This window comes from Microcaecilia unicolor, chromosome 14 (genome assembly GCF_901765095.1).
Source record: "Microcaecilia unicolor chromosome 14, aMicUni1.1, whole genome shotgun sequence".
NCBI lineage: Eukaryota > Metazoa > Chordata > Amphibia > Gymnophiona > Siphonopidae > Microcaecilia > Microcaecilia unicolor.
In genome coordinates, this window is record NC_044044.1 from 13,856,215 (window position 1) to 13,879,754 (window position 23,540).

General features: G+C 45.3%; 1 protein-coding gene across 3 annotated transcripts in view; it reads left to right on the plus strand.

Moving 5' to 3' along the window:
* EPO (erythropoietin) overlaps positions 1–23,540 on the plus strand; it is a 142,852-nt gene that overhangs the window by 106,535 nt on the left and 12,777 nt on the right. For all 3 annotated transcript variants that reach the window (XM_030187277.1, XM_030187276.1, XM_030187275.1), the window contains exon 3: positions 15,894–15,980. In XM_030187277.1, the coding sequence (XP_030043137.1) occupies positions 15,894–15,980 (87 nt within the window). The remainder of the gene's footprint in view (positions 1–15,893; positions 15,981–23,540) is intronic.

A 23,540-nucleotide genomic window follows, 5' to 3' on the forward strand; every position in this document is an offset into this window, starting at 1 on the left:
CTTCCCGCCCCACTGCCACAGCCTTATCGCTTCCTGACACAAGGGGTAGAAGCCCTTACCCCTCTGCTTGTTCACGTGGAGGGGCATAATCGAAAGGGACGCCCGTTTTGCTGAGGACGTCCTCGCAAAACGTCCCTGCGAAGGGGCGGAGAAACTCGTATTATAGAAACAAGATGGGCGTCCATCTTTTGTTTCGATAATACGGTCGGGGATGCCCAAATCTTGAAATTTAGGTCGTCCTTAGAGATGGTCGTCCCTAGACTTGGTCGTTTCTAATTTTCGGCGATAATGGAAACGAAGGATGCCCATCTCAGACCAAATGCAAGCCCTTTGGTCATGGGAGGAGCCAACATTCGTAGTGCACTGGTCCCCCTGACATGCCAGGACACCAACCTGGCACCCTAGGGGGCACTGCAGTGGACTTCAGAAATTGCTCCCAGGTACATAGCTCCCTTATCTTGTGTGCTGAGCCCTCCAAAACCCACTACCCACAACTGTACACCACTACCATAGCCCTTACAGGTGAAGGGGGGCACCTAGATGTGGGTACAGTGGGTTTCTCGTGGGTTTTGGAGGGCTCACATGTACCACCACAAGTGTAACAGGTAGGGGGGGGAAGGGCCTGGGTCCACCTGCCTGAAGTGCACTACACCCACTAAAACTGCTCCGGGGACCTACATACTGCTGCGATGGACCTCAGTATGACATTCTAGGCTGGCATAGAGACTGGCATGTAATATTTTTAAAGCTGTTTTTTGAGGGTGGGAGGGGGTTAGTGACCACTTGTGGAGTAAGGGGAGGTCATCCCTGATTCCCTCCGGTGGTCATCTGGTCAGTTCGGGCGCCTTTTTGTGCCTTGGTTGTAAGAAAAACAGGTCCAGGTAAAGTCATCCAAGTGCTTGTCGGGGACGCCCTGTTTTTTTCTATTATGGGTTGATAATAATGAAGCTGTCTGGGCCTTCTCTGAACCAAAGTCCTGAAGGCCTGAAGTTAACAGCTGAAATTAAAAGCATAAACTCTGTGTGACCCATGGTTAGGCACGCCCAAGTCCTGCCTTTGCTACGCCTCTGACACGCCCCCGTGAACTTTGGTCATCCCCGCGACGGAAAGCAGTTGGGGACGCCCAAAATCGGCTTTCGATTATGCCAATTTGGACGACCCTGTGAGAAGAATGCCCATCTTCCTATTTGTGTCAGAAGATGGGCGTCCTTCTGTTTCGAAAATGAGCCTGATAGTGTACTGCAACCTAATTGTCTGATTGAATGTGGATAATTTGGTTCTATAACCGATCTCTGAAAGCCTTTAGAGTGTTCCAAATGGCCCTCAGCTTGAGGAGGTTGATATGAAAATCTGTTTCAAGTTTATTGATGATTTTCTATCCTGCCCAACAGAGCAAGCTATCTGGGTGGCATACAATCTAAAAAATAGAGGAGTAAAGAAAAAGGAGAAGACATGCATGAAGACTCTAAAGATATGGAGATGAGCTATGGGAGTAACATGCACTGTGGAGGCCATATGGCCTAACAATCTCAACATCTGCCGTGATCTGCTTGCTGCTTTGGACCTGCAGGGCGATTGCTACCAAGGCATCCACTTTCACTATGGGAGAAAACCCCGAGCTTGCACTGTATCGAGCACAGCTCCTATGTACTCCAATTACTGTACTGGAAGAAGATGGGATAAGGGATTTGGGATAATTTAACGACAAACCCTAGTAGCTCCAAGCATCCAAATAGTTCTCTGTATTGACTCTTGTGCCCTCTCCTGCAATGTGCTTGACCAGCCAATTGTCCAAGTAAGGAAACACGTACAGTCCCAGTCTGAGTAGCAACGCTGCAACTACTACTAGACATTTGGTGAATACCCTGGGAGCTGATTAGAGGCCAAAAGGCAGAATGAGATACTGGTAGCGATGTTTCCTTACTCAGAATCTGAATAACTTTCTGTGACTGAGAAGTATTGATAGGTGGGTATAGGCATCTCTCAAGTCCAGAGAGTATAGCTAAGCTTTTTCCTGAGTCATGGGAAGGAGGGGTGCCCAGGGAAATCATCCTGTACTTTTCTTTGACCAAGAGTTTGTTCAGGGCCCTTAGGTATAGGATGGGACAGAATTCCCATTTTCTTGGGCACAAAGAAGTACCTGAAATAGAATCCCTTCTGTTCTTTCCCTGGTGGAAAGGGTTTCACCACATTGGCTTGTAGCGCTTGTGCGGAGAGCTGAGATAAGATGCTGTCAGTGGGCAATTGATGCCAATGAAGTACATAACCGAGATGGACTATTTGAAGAACCCAGCAGTTGGAGTTACAAGTGGATGATTACTTTCATTGCAGCTATGCTCTCCTGCAGCAAGTCAAAAGCTCGTCCCTTGCTTTAATGGGGGAGCCAGCAGGGGCTTCTGAGGGCAGGACTGACGAGGGCGAGAATGCTGGGACTGGGGCTGCTGGGCAGAGTGGAACGGCGGCAGAAACCTATATCTTTGAGAGTAGTTGGTCCGTCACCTAAGCCCACTTGAAAATTCCAAGTAAAGGAAGATGCAGCTGGAGGCTGCCAAGAGAGGAACTGGATGATGTTATGTACTTCTTGACAAGGTCAGCGACCTCCTCCACTTTTCCCCCCAAATGATTATCTCCTTAGCAAGGTACGTGTGCTAATCTGTCCTGAACTGCTGGTTCTAGGTCAGAGACACACAGCCATGAAAAAGTCTGTATGCAACATCAAAAGTGTCATGTGCCCTTGGCCAGATATTTTCTGCACTCCAGTTACATATTGGCCAACTGGCAAAGCTCAGCAGCCTGCTCCTGAGGGAGAGAATCCACAAGACTATGAGTACTGTGTAGCAAATACTTCATGTAGAGATAATAGGACTGGATGTGGGCAACAAGTATTGAGGCCTGATAAACCTTCCTTCCAAACAAGTCCATTGCCTAAGCCTCTCTACCTGGGGGAGCTAAGGCATGAGTCCTGGAACTCCTGGCTTGTTTGAGGGTGGAATCAACTAGCAGAGAGTGATAAGGTATCTGAGCCCTCTCAAATCCAGGAGCCTTCTTTATACAGTACTGCATATCCATGTTCTTAGGTATGACCTGCACTGAGAGGGAAGATTCCCAGTTGTTCGTCAGTGCTTCTTTAAGGATACAGTTTAATGAAACCGTGATCATAATCCAGGACAGATAACATCTCTTTCCTGGGTTCCTCCTCCAACAGGTTGGCTGAAGCCATCTCCTTCACAAAACCTGTGAAAGAGAGATCCTCAGGTGGAGATTTACATCTCTTTTGAGGTGGGCAGGGATCAGAAAGGACTCCATAAGTAATGAGGGTCCTCTTCTGAGTTCCATGAGTGGTCCCAATCCTCACAGTATTCAGATTGAACAGAGTGAGTCTGAACCTGCCTTGGCTCAGTAAGACCACGCCTGTGCCCCGAAGGGCGCCGGGGTACACCCCTACCCTCAAGACAACGGGGAAGAGTCCTCCACCAATGTCAAGAGTGGTATGCATGGGTCGATGTTGGCATTCACACTCATCAGGGAACTGGCATCAAAGACTGCTTCAAAGACAAGGTAGGATCTTCAGGAAGCAGGAGCTTAGCCACAGCTGGTAGTAGTGCCCTTGATGCCTCAGCGGTGTGCAGCTGTAGCATCTGCGCCAGCTCCTCCCCGAGGGTAAGCATCAACAAAAGCTGGGGAGTCAGGACAGGGACAGCCTGTGAAGGAGCCAGTGCCAAACTGGAAACGGGAACCTGACTGCCTGGAGACTGGCGCAATGGCACCTCCTCCGAAGAGGGATAGTGTTTCTTTCTGTGACACCACATTTTGGGTACCGGTGATGCTAATGCCCTAATGATCCCAGCACAGTGCGTCGAAAAGGATCAATGCTTGTGCTTCTTGGGCTTCCCAGACATTGAGCATCACGGTCCTTCAGTGCTGATGAGGACAATGTCAAACCTGTACACATCCTCGGTGTTAAGTCCAATGCTGACCGGTTCCATTGTCGAGAGTGGTGATCTCCTTGATGCCACTCCCAGTAGTAGGTGATGTATGGGCAGCCATCAAGGTTGATGTTTCTGGTGTTGATGTCAATGGATCAGCCTTCAAGGAGCCAAAAAGTTTCTCTTGCTGGACCTGACATGCCCTCTGTGTCCTCAACAAAGTTATTCAAAGTCGTTAACTCGCAACAGGATTGTGAAAAATTACAAGAGGACCTTACGAGACTGGGAGACTGGGGGGCTAAATGGCAGATGACGTTTAATGTGAGCAAGTGCAAGGTGATGCATGTGGGAAAAAAGAACTAGAATTATAGCTACATCATGCAAGGTTCCACGTTAGGAGTTACGGACCAAGAAAGGGATCTGGGTGTCGCCGTCGATAATACACTGAAACCTTCTGTTTAGTGTGCTGCTGCGGCTAGGAAAGCGAATAGAATGTTGGGTATTATTAGGAAAGGTATGGAAAACAGGTGTGAGAATGTTCTAATGTTGTTGTATCGCTCCATGGTGCAACCGCACCTTGAGTATTGTGTTCAATTCTGGTCACCGCATCTCAAGAAAGATATAGTAGAATTGGAAAAGGTACAGCGAAGGGCGACTAAAATGATAGTGGGGATGGAACGACTTCCCTATGAAGAAAGACTAAGGAGGCTAGGGCTTTTCAGCTTGGAGAAGAGACGGCTGAGGGGAGACATGATAGAGGTATATAAAATAATGAGTGGAATGGAACAGGTGGATGTGAAGCATCTGTTCACGCTTTCCAAAAATACTAGGACTAGGGGGCATGCGATGAAACTACAGTGTAGTAAATTTAAAACAAATCGGAGAAAGTTTTTCTTCATCAACGCATAATTAAACTCTGGAATTTGTTGCCGGAGAACGTGGTGAAGGTGGTTAGCTTAGCAGAGTTTAAGTTAGACGGTTTCCTAAAGGACAAGTCCATAAACCACTATTAAATGGACTTGGGGAAAAATCCACAACTCCAGGAATAACATGTATAGAATGTTTGTACGTTTGGGAAGCTTGCCAGGTGCCCTTGGCCTGGATTGGCCACTGTCGTGGACAGGATGCTGGGCTCGATGGACCCTTGGTCTTTTCCCAGTGTGGCATTACTTATGTACTTAAACAGAGAGAACAACAGATAGGCTCAAGGTTAGGCCCAAGGCACCTGATGCACCAAGTGTGTGGGTCCATTACTGAAATCACCCGACTGCATTGCGCACACCTCTTGAAGCCACTAGGGGTCTTCTTGGACATCGCAAAAAGTATTACGGCTAAATTAAACTCTTCAATTTTGAACTATAAAAAGGGGCAGATCCAAAATTGAAATCAGTGCTCAGGCCTAAGTGGGCCTATCGAGCCACAAAAAAGAAAGAAAACTCGAAGGGCCAAAACCACTAAAAACTAAAAGGGGAAATAAACAAAAATAGAAAAAATAATGATGAAAATGAGGGGGGAAAACCCCACATGGGAAGGCACTGCAAAGGCAGAGAAAAAAGCACTGAGGCACCGGGCTCCATTGGTTGATGTCACCCACATGTGAAAATACAACTGGGCCTACTTGTCCTCAGAGAACTCTATTCTCACAGTTTTGACTTAGTCAAAGCAGTCCAGCTCAACTTGTATGTTTTCAGTGGGCCCCTTTCCTTTCTACAGTGTAAATAATTACCATTCAACAAGCGTAACAGTAAAATCTATTGAATTTGGAACAACACAAACTGATGGAGCCCTAGAGGAACAGAGTTGGGTTCTACCCCTCAAAGATACCCTGGAGGACAGAGTGATCAAAGATACTACTGTATTTGGAATTAGAAGCTGCCTCTGTGATCATCTTGTCTCTCTCCCACAGCCATTAGAAAAACTGACTGTTTATGAGAAAGATTACATCCACTATATCTGGGTGAAGTTAAATATAGTGTCTATATCTGGCTGACATTAAATATAGTGGATATTTTTCTTTTGTCTAAACAGGAAGTCAGACAACCTCATCTTATGTTAATTGTATCAGTGGAACAAAGTCTGTGAGGTCACCATCCTCACTAATGAAGGGGAAGGAACTACAGTGTACAGGAAATCATGGATCAATCATTTTGCTGATAGCAAACTTTTGGCAGGGTTTTGCCCATGTTTTTACTGTCACCTCAGTCAAAAATGAAACAGAAATGCTAATTTTTGTGTAGTTCCCTTCCTTCCCAGAAGCTAGTTGTGAAAATGTTAGGAAACGCCTGGAGTTCATTTATTTTTGGACAGTCAGATAATGTAGTGATTCAAGAATGCAATGGCATTTATTATTTTGTATACTATCCTGCTTATAATCGAACGAGAAAAACGCCCAAGTTCCGACCTAAATCGGGAGATGGACGTTTATCTCACAAAAACGAATAAAGCGGTATAATCGAAAGGTGATTTTTGGACATTTTCAACTGCACTCCGTCGCGGATGCGGACAAAGTTGATGGGGGCGTGTCAGAGGTGTGGCGAAGGCGGAACTGGGGCGTGGTTATCTGCCGAACAAAGATGGGCGCATTTCACCGATAATGGGAAAAAAGTATGCGTTTTTAGCTAGAATTTAGGACACTTTTCCTGGACCCTGTTTTTTTCACGAATAAGGCCCCAAAAAGTGCCCTAAATGACCAGATGACCACTGGAGGGAATCGGGGATGACCTCCCCTGACTCCCCCAGTGGTCACTAACCCCCTCCCACCACAAAAAAATGATGTTTCACAAATTTTTATTTTCACCCTCAAATGTCATACCCAGCTCCCTGGCAGCAGTATGCAGGTCACTGGAGGAGTTGTTAGGGGGTGCAGTGGACTTCAGGCAGGTGGACCCAGGCCCATCCCCCCTACCTGTTACAATTGTGCTGCTTAATGCTTATTAGTCGTCCAACCCCCCCAAACCCACTGTACACACATGTAGGTGCCCCCCTTCACCCCTTAGGGCTATAGTAATGGTGTAGACTTGTGGGCAGTGGGTTTTGAGGAGGATTTGGGGGGCTCAACACACAAGGGAAGGGTGCTATGCACCTGGGAGCTCTTTTACCTGTTTTTTTGGTTTTGTAAAAGTGCCCCCTAGGGTGCCCGGTTGATGTCCTGGCATGTGAGGGGGACCAGTGCACTACGAATCCTGGCCCCTCCCACGAATAAATGTCTTGGATTTATTCGTTTTTGAGCTGGGCGCTTTCATTTTCCATTATCGCTGAAAAACAAAAACGCCCAGCTCACACATTGTTGAATAAAACATGGGCGTCTATTTTTTCCCAAAATAGGGTTCGGTCCACCCCTTTACGGACCCGTTCTCGGAGATAAACGCCCATGGAGATAGGCGTTTTCGTTCAATTATGCCCCTCTATGTGCATTTTAGTTTATCATAGTGTTTAAACTTTTCTGATGTTTTATTTGCAATCTGGTTTGAATTTTAGATCAGTGGACTGTATTTTAAAAACCAGAAAAGCTAAGTTCAAATCCCACCTGTTGCTCCTTTGGTCTCGGGCAAGTCATTTAACACTCCAGTGTCTCATGTAACTCACCTTGAATGAAAATGGTATAACCTAAATCCTAATAAATATTGAGAAGGGGGAAGTGATTTTGCATTTAGCTCACACCTTCTTTAGTTGTAGTTCAAGACAAGTTTCATTCAGGTACAGCAGGTATTTCCTCGAGAACTTAACAGGTCAACATTCAACCCACAATGGTCAGCATTTTTTTAAAACACTGGCTGCCATGAGTTGTGCATACCTGGATATTCAGCACTGGGTCATACCTCAATATCATCATTGACCATCCAGGTATAATGCAGCTGCCAGGACTTAACTGGGTACAGGCGATATTCAGACTGGTAACCAGATAATCTGGATAAAGTTAGGACAGCAATTTTTCTAACTTTATCCAGATAGATAACTGAAATACAAGGTAAATGACCTGCTTTGTTCTAATTATAAGGCAAAGGAAAACAGTCGCATGCACTGCTCACAGCTTTGCCTGATATTCAAAACGAAGCAAAGTGAAACAACCTTTTGGCCGATTCAATGACCACTGAATGGTGAGGAAACTGGAGCTTTTTGAATCTGGGAGCCTCCTAGACTGTATAGATAGAGTTGGCCTTCTAATGAATAGGCTGCACAGAAAGGAGGATCTTTCACTGCTTCATCTGCGCAGCCTGAAGGATGCTGTGAATGGGCAGTATGACAGCTACCTTAGGAGAGGCTTCAAAGTCAAGGATGTCCAATAATTTGGCCCTGGACTCATCATCAACATCCAACTTAAATAGGATAGACTGAGCCATCTCTTGGACAAAACTGGGAAAGGACAGCTTCGCAGGGGGGAGATTAGCTCCTCTCATGGAAAGGGGAGGGATCTGATGGGAGACCAAGTGATCCCTCCTCTGAGAGGACTTCTGGCTCCTGTTCAGTCTCCCAGGAGTGGACTGAATCACACTCGATAGTAATCCTCTGTCTGAATCTGTACCTGCCTCAGTCTACTGGACTCATGTCCAGGCTCTGGGCGAGAGCTCCGAGAAATGGGCAGGATCCTGAGCCTTGAGGAAGCTTCCTCCCCTGAGGCACTGGACACCAATACCATTTCGGTCTGCACTGATGTCGACACCCCTCCAGCGACCAACAGGCAGAGAAAGGGCCTCCAGAATGAGCTGGACCAACCTCGATCCAGACTTCAATGCCCTCAATGCCTTGGCATTGTGTCAGTCAAGAAAGCACTCCAGTTCCTCCTGCAGCATGGCCCAGATCCACTCCTCAAGGGCAGACACCAGTAAAGGCAGGGGCTCAGCTGGTGTGGTCAAGTACACAGAAGGCATCAAAGTCAAATCAGAAGGCTAGGTGGAGGTTGGTGTGTTAGCAGTGAGACTTTGAAAGGGAAGAATCCTTCACGGTGTGGGCGCTTCATGGGTATGGCAATGCTGATGTTCCGGTGCTTCTGGCATCATGCCTTGAAGGGGCCTGGCCTGGTGCCGATGCTTCTTTGTCTCCATTTCACCCATGGTGTCAATATCCTTTGGTGCCACTGAGGACAATGTTGAATCCTTATGTGTTGTCATTCTAATAGTAACTATCCTGGAGGCTAGGGTCACAGTTTTCAGCAGCCAGAAGGGTTTGGCATCAGGAGGTAAAACTCCTTATGTGTGCAAGTGGAAAATAAATTGAAATTCCTCATCAAGGAAGATGTTTGCATGACAGTCACCCTTTGTGATGCACAGGTGAAAACGAATATTGCCCTCCAGTGCAACACACTAATGTGAGATAAGCTGGTGATTCAGATGGAAGAAAGGGAACACTGGAGGAGCAGTGGGGATGTAGCAGGGCAAAACGTAGGTATGCTATCAAGCACTACTGGCAGCATGAGCAGCACCCTGTCAGATACCACTTACTCCCCCATTTTTCATGGTCACTACACCACCTTCTTGGTTACAAAGGTCATTGTTACAGTTGTATGTGGCAAATTTATTTATTAAGATTTATTTATTGTCTTTTTTTAAGGAAGTTTTTATTTTATTTGTTACATTTGTATCCCACATTTTCCCACAAATTTGCAGGCTCAATGTGGCTTACAGAGGGGCATAATCAAAAGGGGCCGCCCATCTCTGTGAACGGCTACAAGAAGGGGTGGTCCCAACCGTATTATCGAAAAAGATGGGCGGCCATCTTTTCTTGCGATAATACGGTTGGGGCCGGCCAAATGCCTAGGATTTGGGCGGATTTGAGATGGCCAGCCTCGGTTTTCAGCGATAATGGAAACCGAAGGTGGCCATCTCAAAAACGAACACATCCAAGGAATTTGGTCGTGGGAGGGGCCAGGATTCGTAGTGCACTGGTCCTCCTCACATGCCAGGACACCAACCGGGCACCCTAGGGGGCACTTTTAAAAATAAAAACAAAACATTAAAATACCTCCCAGGTGCATAGCTCCCTTCCCTTGGGTGCTGAGCCCCCCAAATCCTCCCCAAAACCCACTCCCCACAACTCTACACCATTACAATAGCACTTATGGGTGAAGGGGGGCACCTACATGTGGGTACAGTGGGTTTTGGGGGGGGGGGTGGAGGGCTCCCATTTACCACCACAAGTGTAACAGGTAGGGGGGGGGGGGGTTGGGCCTGGGTCCACCTGCCTGAAGTGCACTGCACCAATAAAAACTGCTCCAGGAACCTGCATACTGCTGTGATGGAGCTGGGTATGACATTTGATGCTGGCATACAGGCTGGGAAAAAAAGTTTTTAAAGTATTTTATTTTTGCTTCTAGCCAAATCCAAAGGTCTCTATTCTATCCTCATCCTTCTCGACCTATCCGCCGCTTTTGACACTGTGGATCACAGCCTACTCCTTGATACGCTGTCTTCAATTGGATTCCAGGGCTCTGTTCTCTCCTGGTTCTCCTCCTACCTCTCGAATTGCACCTTTAGTGTACACTCTGGTGGATCCTCTTCCACTTCTATCCCACTACCAATCAGTGTACCTCAAGGCTCTATTCTCGGTCCTCTCCTGTTTTCCATCTACACTTCTTCCCTTGCCTCTCTGATTTCTTCCCATAGCTTTCAGTACCATCTCTAAGCTGACGACTCCCAAATCTATCCGTTTCCGTATTCAATTCAAACTTCTCCTATTAACCTATAACCTGCCGCTCCCCAGTACCTCTCCATTCTTGTCTCTCCCTACGTCCCCCCTCGAGTACTCCGTTCTGTAGATAAATCTCTCCTATCTGTCCCTTTCTCCTCTACTGCTAAAGACTCCGTTCCTTTTGTCTCACTGCACCTCACGCCTGGAATAGACTTCCTGAGCCTGTACGTCTTGCCCCGTCTTTAGACGTTTTCAAGTCCAAACCAAAACCCACCTCTTTACCACTGCTTTTGACTCCTAACTCACTTGCCCTGTCCTTTATCCTCATCACTTTATTCCCTTACCCTTAATTGTTCTGTCTGTATTCTCTTACCCTTAACTGTTCTGTTTGTATTCCCTTACCTTTAATTGTTTTGTCTGTTTACCTGTCTTATCTAGATTGTAAGCTCTTTGAGCAGGGACTGTCTTTTGTGTATGGTGTACAGCGCTGCGTATGCCTTGTAGCGCTATAGAAATGATAAGTAGATAGATAGCTAGATAGCTAGAGGGGGTTAGTGACCACCGGGGGAGTCAGGGGAGGTCATCCCTGATTCCCTCTGGTGGTCATCTGGGCAGTTCGGGCACTTTTTTGGGACTTGGTCGTGAAAAAAAAAGGTCTAAAAAAAGCAGACCAAATTTTTGCTACAGCCGCCCTTCTTTTTTCCATTTTCGGCCGAGGGCGGCTATCTCTTAAGCACGCCCCGGCACGCCCCTGTCCCGCCTTCACTACCCTTCCGACACGCCCCCGGGAACTTTGTTCGTCTCTGCGACGGACTGCAGTTGGGGGCGCCCAAAATCGGCTTTCAATTATACCGATTTGGGTGCCCACGGGAGAAGGGCGGCCATCTCCCGAATTTGGGTCGGAATATGGCCGCCCTTCTCTTTCGAAAATAAGCCTAATAGTACCGTAAAGGCGATCACCAATACTGGTTTGAACAAATACAGAGTGATGTTGTGGTAAAGTTCATGTGTTGCAGACACATTGGGGAATCGTAAAGAGGAAGAGTTATGTTCAGTACGAGCTTTGGTTTCGTTGTGTTGCAGGGTTAAGGCATTTAAGTTGGATCATTAGGGTATGCCTTTTTGAACAGGTTAGTTTTTAGTAATTTCCGGAAGTTTAGGTGATTGTATGTTGTTTTCACGGTGCTTGGTAATGCGTTCCATAGTTGTGTGCTTATATAGGAAAAGCTGGATGCATAGGTTGATTTGTATTTGAGTCCTTTGCAGCTTGGGTGGTGGAGATTTAGGTATGTTCATGCTGATCTTGATATGTTTCTGGTTGGTAGGTCTATGAGGTCTGTCATGTATCCAGGGGCATCTTCATAGATGATTTTATGAACCAGGGTGCAGATTTTGAATGCAATGTGTTGATTGGCAGCCAGTGCAGTTTTTCTCGTAGGGGTTTGGCTCTTTTGAATCTCATTTTTCCAAATATAAGCCTGGCTTCTGTGTTTTGAGCAGTTTGGAGTTTCTTTATGATTCACTCAAGGCGGTGTACAGTAAGAATAGATCAAACATGAACAATAGGCAATTACAGCAGTAAAAATATTCAAATAACAATACAAAATATGGCATAGCAAAGATGGAACATATAGATAGGTAAGAGAGTAAGAGGAGTTAGAAAATAAGGTGCCTAATTTAAAGAAAGGTGCACATGAGGTCAGAGAGATGGTTAAATATTGTATCAGCTAGAGTAGGAGTGGATAAACATGTCCTGCTGCAGTATGTGCAGCTTGTGTCATTCTGTGTGTGTGTGTGTGTGTGTGTGTGTGTGAGACTAACAAGTTAGTTACTTCTTCCATTAAAGGCCTGGTTGAACAGCCAAGCTTTCACTTGCTTCCTGAGGTAGAGATAGTCTTGTGTTAAGTGGAGTACATTCCAGAGTGTAGGGGCTACTCAGGAGAAGGCTCACTTGAGGGTATCACATCGTGTAATGTCTTTTGGAGAAGGTGCAGTTAGTGATTGTCCCTGAGAGGCGAAGACCAGCATCAGTCTGCTGTACAAATTCTCAAGGCCATGACTGCAGATGTTTTAGCATACTGGGCACATAAGGTCTTCAGTCTGGCCAAAGTCACTGCGCATTTCTTTTTCTGCCCATCAAACAGTGTGCCCAGTAAATGGATATTCTTAATAATAGGGGCTATCATGAGTTCACACTGTTCATGGCTAGCACCAGACATGGTGGAAACTAGTATTCCTAAACACAAACGTCCCTGTTTGATTTTCTTCAATTTCTTGGATTTGAAGGACTGAGTGCACAGCTCCAGTAAAGCAGTGCATACCTACACTCTTTGTCCTCAATGGCTTGGTTCTGCCAGCTGCTATTCCAGTCATTGCTGCCCAGTCTCTTTTTACAAAAATAGAACAAAAGAGAAAATCCTCCTCCACTACTGCTGCACATCTCAGTTTCTGCCACTGCTGCTGCTACCTTTGTCACTGCTTGCTCCAGGCTCTGCCACCTCCAAACTTGCTCTCTAAATTCAGGGCTACTGTGTTACTGTTTTGTTGCTAAGGCCACTGTAGCTGCTGCTTGGCAAGATCTAATTTGCATAAGTGTTTTGACATCCACATGCAGTTGTGTTTGAGGCTTACTGGCTTCAATAGGAGCATAGATTTATGAGCCACTTGCTTTTATTCATATCATACACTTTGCTGGTAAAGTATAGACCCCTGACAAAGGCATAGTGCCAAAACTTGGGCAAGTCAGGTCACTGGAAGATAAAGTTGAATGTGACGAACCTTTGATCGTCTTCTCCTTCTCTGGAATACTTCTGCTGTTTGCTGCTTATGATCAGCTGCATTGCCATGCTCTTGATTCCTTTGAGATCATTAGATCCTCCCCCCCCCCCCCCCCCAAAAAAAAAAATATTACCAGAAAATAACAAATTTCTGCTCTAGCTTTACTGTCTTGGGCTGTTTATGCTGCTGTTTATTGTGCTCTTCCCCTCTTTTAAAGAGCAATTCTATAATCTAGATGCCCACATTTACATACAGATTACACACAAATATTTAGAATACTAGCAGAGCAACTAGGTGCTATTCTGCAAATACCAGCTTCGCTTTCATAACAAATATTTGCAAGTGGGATGCACATAGGAGCAGAGCATGGTCGGGACACAGGCTTGTCTCTCTCTTATACAGGCAATTTACAGAATTCTGTAAGTTATGCTCATGCCTGCTGCATTTAGTTTCTCACATTTAGACACAGCTCTACCGCTGGTGTAACTGTGCGCAACTAAATGTTAGATGCACCAATACCATGTTACACTAGTATTCTATAACAGAATGTAGGTGCCTAGCTCCATTATAGAATAGGATCCTACCGCCTGCCCTTGAGGCATCTAAATGGAGGTGCCCACTTATAGAATTGCCCCCTTAGTGCCTCAGCTTATTTATGCTACACTAGCTGCAGCTGTCTAGGATGATCAGCTGCACTGCCACAATACTTGTTGTTGGGTGTTTTGTTTATTATGGGAGGTGTGCTGTTGTGGTAATTATTAGGATTGCAGGGGTCAATATTCAACGCAATTTAACCAGCCATAAAAGGCTCCTGGCCAGTTAAATTGCCTGTTTGGGGCTAACCAGTTATTTTCAGCAGCACTACACTGGTAAGTGCCACTGAAAATAACCAATTAATGTTAAATTCTAAACTGGCTATTTTGCGGACAGAGTCAGCAAATGGCTGGTCAAGTGCCAATATTCAGAACTTAACTAGGCAGATTTACTGCATAAATAGGACCGCATAAAAGTCAGTCCTATCTTTGAGGTCCTTTTAATTAGGCACGCTAGCATGCTAAAAAAATAAGACGCCCATAGGAATATCATTTAGCGCATGCTAAATCTTTTAGCACACCTTAGTAAAAGGACCCTTTATGCGGTAACCCATAGCCGGTTAAGTGCTGAATATCGCATGAACTGGCTATGTACCAGCCAGCTCTGAAAACCTAGAAATTCAATGCCGGTGCCCACATATGGTCTGGCTTTGAAATTCCGAGTTTAGCACAGGCAACAGTCAGCAAAAAATTATGTTTAATGTTCAAATTCTTGATTCAGGAGGCTATGGGCCTGGAAGTTAAATAAAGGGTCCCCAAAGCTGAAAATTTGTCTATAACAACAAACATCCTTGCACCAGCACATCTTAAATGGCAATAAAACAAATTCTGGATTACTGTTAGAATGTGGTGCCCATATAATTATACCAAATTGGCATGCTTTTGCTAAATATTATCAAGATGTGTACTGGTAGACAGTTTTAGAGGACCTCTTTCCAATACCCAAAAAGGTGCAGACAGAATTCTTTATTTAACTGTGCAACCTACTGCGGAGCAAAGGTAAAATGACTAACTTTTGAATACTGGTCCCGTATATTTTGATGAGACAGAGAAGATAATTAAACATGTTCTTATGTCATTAGGAAGGAAGTATACATATATTTTGATGATATAAAAAAGTAGGTATGGCATTAGATATATATATATTTACACACACACACACACACACTATCTATATATCTATATCTATATAAAACCTTAAGGGATTGATATACAAGCAATTTATGTAGTATAAAATCACCCTTTAACTGCATAATTCTAACTAATTATCCTCATCTAGCCAAAAGCTGACTGCACAATATTTCTGGGTATGTAGATTTAGCTGGACAAAAAAGTGGTTGGGATGGGACATGCTTAGGGTGTGGTTTTCAAATTTAGCTAGTTAGTGTGATATTCAGTGCTAACTAGCTGAATTGTCTAAGTGTAGTTGCACAAAATGGCTTAAAACTAAACACATAGGACACTCTCACTCCAATGGCAAGAAGCAAGATATTGAACTCTTGAAGTTGTTTTTTTTGGGGGGGATAGGGTTAGAGGATAGAGAATAGAAGGGGGGAAAGGGGGGAAGGGTTGAGCTCGGAAAATGTTAAAACTTTTCAGGCAAGCCAAACATTGTGTTATAACTTTCTTTTGAGCTGTTTGAATATGTTGAATTGCCTTGAAATAAAAAGGATTTGGAAAAAAAAAACTAAACACATAAGTTTTATGAGGTTAGATTTAATTGGATGTTCAGCCACAACTTAGCTAAATTTCTAGATAACTTTAACAGGTTAACTTTGCTGTTTTAGGATTCTTTGAGTATCTACCCCTATGTAATAAACCAGAAAGCATGCTTCCTGCAAAAGGTGTATAATTTTCTATACCTGATACACTGTAAATGTATGCATAAAAACAATCTTTGTTGTGCTGAATCCTGATATCACTGAATAAAAACATATTCGGATTATACCTTAATGTGATTATTCATCTGCAGGATGCCTGCACAGATTCCTGTAACCTGCGAGAAAATATAACAGTCCCTAAAACAGGGGTTAACTTCAATGAACGGGATAAAATGGAAGTAAGTCTTGTCTCTACACAATTATGCTGACCACATCTACACAACAATGATTTCTATAGAGGCATCAGGGAACAAAAAGGAATGTGTAGGAGGTTCCAGTGAATAAGATTTTACAAACATTACATTGGATATAGACTAACCCAAAAATGATTCACTCATACTGAATTTGATGAATAAGTGTCCATTAGAATATCTGTAAAGAACCAGTGTAAAATACATGAAAGTTTACAAATTGTGAATTGAGTCTGAAGAAGCGTAGAGGCATATTTTTAAAACACTTAGACTTACACAGTTCCATAGGTTACTATGGAACTGTGTAAGTCTAAGTGCTTTGAAAATGAGTCCCATAGTGAAATAACAGCTAACCACAGTCATTTTTTCCTTGAACACTGGGCAACTGAAGATGATCTTCAGATTTCCATTAAGAAAACAATTTTCAAATCCATTTATGTAAGCAAACAGTGAGTTATGTGTATAAATTTGCTGTTTGACAATTACGCTCCTTCAGTATGGCTAAAAATACTGCATTATGCAACATGCATTTAGAAGAGCTGTTCTTGGGGGCTTGTTTAAGTCACAATAAGAAAATAGAGAACACAGATTGCATTTAAACTTTGTGCGTACATGGAAACAGTTTCTGCAGAAAAAGCAAATGCCAATGCCCATGGGTACTTTGCATCCATGGCAGATTTCAATAGGAAAGTATGTATGAATTCTCTATGTGAAACTGGTGGAAAGATTGTAGGGACAAGTACCCATGGACATTTTCTTAGTTTAGACAGATTGAAAATTGCCCCCTTAAAACAGGATATCGAGCTCATTTCGATTGTCGGACCACACTCACACTGGTAAACAATGTACTTCAAGTAGACCGACTGGGCAAAGGGGGTACCACTCTGATTTTTGAGGTGGTTGGGAAGATTTGGAGCCACCATCCTTGGCCACCTTTAAATCTAGACTGAAAGCCCACCTCTTTAACATTGCTTTTGACTCGTAACCACTTGTAACCACTCGCCTCCACCTACCCTCCTCTCTTCCTTCCCGTTCACATTAATTGATTTGATTTGCTTACTTTATTTATTTTTTGTCTATTAGATTGTAAGCTCTTTGAGCAGGGACTGTCTTTCTTCTATGTTTGTGCAGCGCTGCGTATGCCTTGTAGCGCTATAGAAATGCTAAATAGTAGTAGTAGTAGTAGTAGTAGAGGGATGCATCCATTGTCAGCACTTTTTGTGGCTGAGGAATTTGAAAGGGACGTCCCAAGGTCAAATTGGATCGAACTGTCCACCAGTGAAGGGAATTGTGAAATTCGGTGGACAGCTGGATTGCATCCTCTAGATCCCCTGCAGCTTGATACCACTGGGAAGCTAGGGTCCATTGAGCTGATCTCATGTGAAGACGTGCCATGGGAGTCACATGAACTGTGGAGGCCATATGGCCTAGAAGTCTCAACATCTGCCGAGCTGTGATCCGCTGAGACGCTCTGGCCATGGAAACAAGAGAGAAGATTGTCTGCTCTCCCTTCGGGAAGATAGGCGTGAGCCGTCTGTGAGTCCAGCAGAGCTCCTATAAATTCCAGTTGCTGAACAGGGAAAAGATGGGACAGGGTAATTTATAACAAACCCGAGTAGCTCCAGCAGTTGAATAGTCATCTGCATGGACTGGAGAGCCCCTGCCTCCCAGCCAATCATCGAGATAAAGTAACACGTGCACTCCCAGTCTGCGTAGCGACGCTGCAACTACTGCCAGGCATTTTGTGAAGACCCTGGGCGCAGACGCCAGACCAAAGGGCAGCACACAATACTGGAAGTGATGCGCTCCCAGACAGAAGTATTGGGATGTGTGTATAAGCATCCTTTAAGTCCAGAGAGCATAGCCAATTGTTTTCCTGAATCATGGGGAACAAGGGTGCCCAGGGAAACCATCCTGAACTTTTCTCAGACTAGGAATTTGTTCAGGGCCCTTAGGTCTAGGATGGGAAGCATCCCCCCATGTTTTCTTTTGCACAAGGAAGTACCTGGAATAGAATCCCAGCCCTTCTTGCCCTGGTGGAACGGGCTCGATCGCATTGGCACTGAGAAGGGCAGAGAGTTCCTCTGCAAGTACCAGCTGGACTGAGCTCCCGGTGGGCAATTTGAAGGTCTAGAAATCAAATTGAGGGAGTATCCTAACCGGACTATTTGAAGAACCCACCGGTCGGAGGTTATGAGAGGCCACCTTTGGTGAAAAAATTTTAACCTCCCTCCAACTGGCAAGTCGTCCGGCCCGGACACTTTTATTGCGGCTATGCTCAGCTGGAGCCAGTCAAAAGCCCGTCCCTTGCTTTTGCTAGGGAGCTACGGGGGCCTGCCTTGGCGCACGCTGTTGACAAGAACGAGCGCGCTGGGGATGAGCCTGAGAAGGCTGTCGAGAAGGAGGATTGTACCTACGCTTGTTATAGGCGTAGGGAGCATTCTTCCTTCCCCGAAAAAATCATCTACCAGATGAGGTAGAAACAGAAGGCCCCCTGCAGGAGAGATTGTCCATAGCGGTTTCCCGCTGCGTGATCTGATCAACCACTTGCTCGACCTTCTCACCAAAAATGTTATCCCCCTGGCAAGGGACATCCACAATTTGCTGCTGGACTCGATTGTCCAGGTCAGAGGCACGCAGCCATGAGAGTCTGCCCATCACTATACCTTGGGCAGCGATTCTGGATGCAACATCAAAAGTATCTAAGCACCCCTGGACAGGAATTTACGACACGCCTTCTGCTGCCTGACCACCTCCTGAAAAGGCTTGGCCTGCTCCGGAGGGAGCTTATCGACCAAGTCCGCCAGTTGCTTCACCGTGTTCCTCAAGTGAATGCTCGTGTAGAAATGGTAGGATTGAATCTTGGCCATGAGCATAGAGGACTGATAGGCCTTTCTCCCAAAAGAGTCCAGAGTTCTAGATTCTCTCCCCAGGGGCGCCAAGCCAAAGTCTCTAGAACTCCTGGCTCTCTTGAGAGTGGAATCCACAACCATAGAGTCGTGAGGTAACTGCGACTTCATCAACTCAGGTTCTCCGTGAATCCGATACTGGGACTCAGCCTTCTTGGGAATGGTGGGATTACTTAATGGTTTCATCCAGTTCCGCATAAGTGTCTCCTTGAGCACATTATGCAAAGGAACCGTGGATGACTCCTTAGGTGGCGAAGGATAGTCCAGGACCTCGAGCATCTCAGTCCTGGGCTCATCCTCAGATACCACTGGGAAGGGAATGGCCACAGACATTTCCCGGACAAATAAAGAGAAAAAAAGACTCTCCGGGGGAGAAAGCTTTCTTTCTGGTGAAGGAGTAGGATCAGATGGAAGACCACAAGACTCCTAAGAGAAATACCTGGGATCCTCCCCTTCATCCCATGAGGCATCCTCATCGGTGTTGGACAGGAGTTCCTTAACTGCAGTCCTAAACCGGGCCTGTCTCGACGCCGAGGAACTATGTCCTCGGTGGTGATGTCGAGAGGTCAACTCCCATGCCGGCGGCGATGAAGCTCCCTCCATCGATGTCGACAGGGAATCGACCTGGGTGGCCCAGCATCGAGGACCTCACCACAGGCAGAGAGCCAGCTGCCGCTTTCACCAACGGTGCGGAGGGCGCAAGCACCCCCGGCACCGGAGCAGACTGACGCAGCAACCCCTCCAGAAGAACTGAAAGAATGGCTCGGATGCGGTCATCTAGAGTCGCCGTCGAGCAAGGCTGCAGGGTTGGTACAGGAATCGGCGTCAAAATCTGTGGAGGTCGAGGAGGCGGTACCGGGCTGCCAGAAGACAGACGCAGCAAACTTTACCTACCTGAGTGCCAAGCTATGGAACGCACTGCCGCACAACCTGAGAAAGATCTACGAACTAACAAACTCCCGAATATCACTGAAGACCCATCTTTTTAATAAGGCATACCACATAGAACAACAAATATAAATGCATGCATCTCCTTTACCTTTACACAGACCTATTTTTATAATATCTGCTTTTTTTTACACTGCTACCATGTTACTCACAATCTCTATGTAACGATATGTAATTATTTTTATAATATCTGCTACCATGTTATAATAAACTTCTACCATGTTGCTCAAAATCTCTATGTAACAATAAGTGATTATGTTCTAATCCATTACCACCAAGAATGATACATTGTAAGCCACGTTGAGCCTGCAAAAAGGTGGGAAAATGTGGGATACAAATGCAATAAATAAATAAAAAATGGAGGGTGAGCATTTCTGCTTGTCCTCGGAGAAAATAAGTAAAACTTAAAAAGGCCGAAAATACTAAAAATTAAAAAGGAGTTAAGATATAAGGAACATAATGAAGAAAAAAGGTCCCCCATATCGCAAGGGAAGGCACCAGAGAAGAAAAAAATACATGCTGAGGAGAGCTGGTAAACACCACTACTCTGCTCCACAGAAAGCCTAAGACTCCTGGTCCCGTGTGCTCTCATTGGCCCGGAAGTCACCCGTGCATAGCAGTACAGGTGTTGCCAAAAGCTTTGAGAATCTTTTTGAATGCTAAATAGCATCCATGCCGGGGTCCGTCAGATGACGTCACCCATTCATGAGAATATCATATCCTGCTTATCCTCAGAGAATCTTCTTTCCATACCCTGGATTCTTTACTGCTTTGATTGAACAAAAGACATCAGGAAGTCATCACAACTGTTTATTCTAATCCTAAAACCCCTGGAACTCTGGCTTCCAAATAAGCATCTTTTTTTCTTATATGCTTACAGGCCTCCCTTAGCCTCCATGAATAGATTTGCATCAAATCCATGCTAAACATACCTCTGTAGCAAACCAGAGCAGTCTCCATCAGCGATATCTACAAAACCACAGAATGGGCTACAGTTCACACAATCACCAAGCATTATTGTCTAGACTATTCTTCAGCTTAAGATTCAACGTTTGGCCAGTCAGTCCTTTGAAACCGCTTGGCATTTTGATATGCAATCTCATCTATTTTTTCTCCTCCCATTTAACAATTCCTGGGCCACATACTACTACTACAAATCATTTCTATAGCGCTACCAGACATACATAGCGCTTCACAGTTGAACATGGAGAAAAGACAGTCCCTGCTCAAAAGAGCTTACAATCTAAATGTTATTATTATTAGTAGTAGTAGTAATAGTAGTAGTAAATCAGGACAGACAGACAGGACAAATAAGGGAAAAGGGTAGGACAGACAGACAGGATACATAGGGAAAAGGGATCTATTGAAAAGAGGAAGACAAGATAAGGGTTAAGAGTAGGTGACAAGTTAGGAATCAAAAGCAGCATCAAAACAGGTAGGCCTTTAGCCCGGATTTGAAGGTGGCCAGGGAAGGAGCTTGACATAATGGCTCAGGAAGTCTATTCCAGGCATAAGGTGCGGCGTGATAAAAGGAACAGAGTCTGGAGTTAGCGATGGAGAAGGGTGCAATTAGGAGAGATTTGCCTAGTAAACGGAGTTCCTGGGAAGGAGTGTAGGGAGAGATGAGGGTGGAGAGGTAGTGAGGGGCAGCAGAGTGAATGAACTTATAGGTCAATAAGAGGAGCTTGAATTGTATACGGAAACAGATAGGGAGCCAGTGAAGAGACTTCAGAAGAGGGCTGATATGGGCATAGCGATTTTGGCGAAATATTAATCGTGCAGCAGAATTTTGAACAGATTGAAGAGGAGAGAGATGGCTGAGTGGAAGACCTGTGAGAAGCAAGCGAGAGGTGATGAGAGTGTGGATGAGGGTTCTGGTAGCATGCTCAGAAAGGAGAGGGCGAATTTTGGCGATATTATAGAGGAAGAAACGACAGGTTTTAGCAATCTGCTGAATATGTGCAGAGAAGGAGAGGGAGGAGTCGTAGATGACCCCAAGGTTACGAGCAGATGAGACAGGAAGAATGAGCGCGTTGACAGAAATAGAGAGAGGGGGAAGGGGAGAGGTTGGTTTAGCTGGGAAGCTAAGGAGCTCAGTTTTGGACATATTGAGCTTCAGGTGGCAGTGAGACATCCAGGCAGCAATGTCACACAGGCAGGTAGATATCTGGGCTTGGATTTCTACCGAGATTTCTGGTGTGGAGAGGTAGATCTGGGAGTCATCGGCGTAAAGGTGGGGTAGGCCTCTCTGTTGTAGGTGGTGTTGCCTGTTGGTAATCGCTGAGGCCTCCGCTATCGATTTTATTTGATGTTGTTTCCCATCCTTATAGAATGCAAGCCCAAACGGGTATCTCCAACGATATCGGATCTCCAGTTCTCTCAGCTTAGCTGTTATCGGCTTAAGCTCGGCTCTTCTCTTCAGGGTAGCTGCAGCTAAGTCCTGATATATTTCCACCGAGTAATTGTCCCACTTGAAATCTTTTGCCTGTCTCGCAGCTGTTATAACTCGCTCTTTCAATTTAAAGTCCTGGAAGCAGGCTATTATGTCTTTAGGCAGATTTCTTCTACTGGCCCCTATTTTTTCCGGAGGGACCGGTTCCTCCGTAGATGCCAGCAGTGAGCTAGCGATTTGCTGTATCACATGTTCACTATTTTGAAGTACCGGGGTCTCAGGCAGGCCGCGGAAGCGAAGGTTGTGCCTCCTACTTCTGTTTTCCAGGTCTTCTAATTTATCATTGATCAACTGCTGACCCAGGCGTTCATCCGCTACTTGTCGTTCTAGGGAGCCCAAAGACTCGGAGTGCTCGTCGATTCGGCCTTCCACCTCCTCGATTCTATGGCCCATCTCCGCTATCTCTCCCCTCAAATCGGCACCCAGGGTCGCCAGCTCCGTACGCATCGCCTTTAGGTCAGATCTGATTTCCTGGATCCAGGCACACAGCTCCAGAAGGCCCGCCACCTGGGGGTCCCCTTGAGTCTGAGTGATAAATAGATCTCCTGAGTGCTGCAGATCCGGTATGGCCCGTATCTCCGTGTCCTCCTCTTCACGGGCCGCCATGTTTTTTTTCCTGCTCGCGTCGGGCTCGAATGCAAACTGGGTCAGATTTAGTGGATCCACTCGCTTCTGCATGAGCCCTTCAGGTACTTTCCGTTCTGCAGCTTCTCCAGTAATTTCAGTGCTCCGCTCTCGCTTGAGGTCGGGAAATCGCTCGTTATTTCTGAGGGTGTTCGGGAGCACGGGTTTCAAGCAGCCATGCTCACCGGTGACGTCACTTCCTCCATGGGGGATCTTTTTTGTATGTCTTTTTGAACAAATAAGTCTTCAGTAACTTTCGGAAGGTCATCAGGTCGTGTATTGTTCTTATGGTGGTTGGTAATTCATTCCATAGTTGTGTACAGATATATGAAAAGCTAGATGCATGTATTGATTTGTATTTGAGTCCTCTGCAGTTGGGATAATAGAGATTTAAGAAAGTGCGTGATGAACTTTTGTTATTTCTCTCTGGTAAATCTATTAGGTCTGACATGTAAGATGGGGCATCTCCATAAATAATTTTATGAACTAAGGTGCATATCTTGAATGCAATTCGATCTTTCAATGGAAGCCAATGCAATTTTTCTCTAAGAGGTCTAGTACTTTCATATTTCGCCTTTCCGAATATCAGTCTGGCTACGGTGTTCTGGGCAGTCT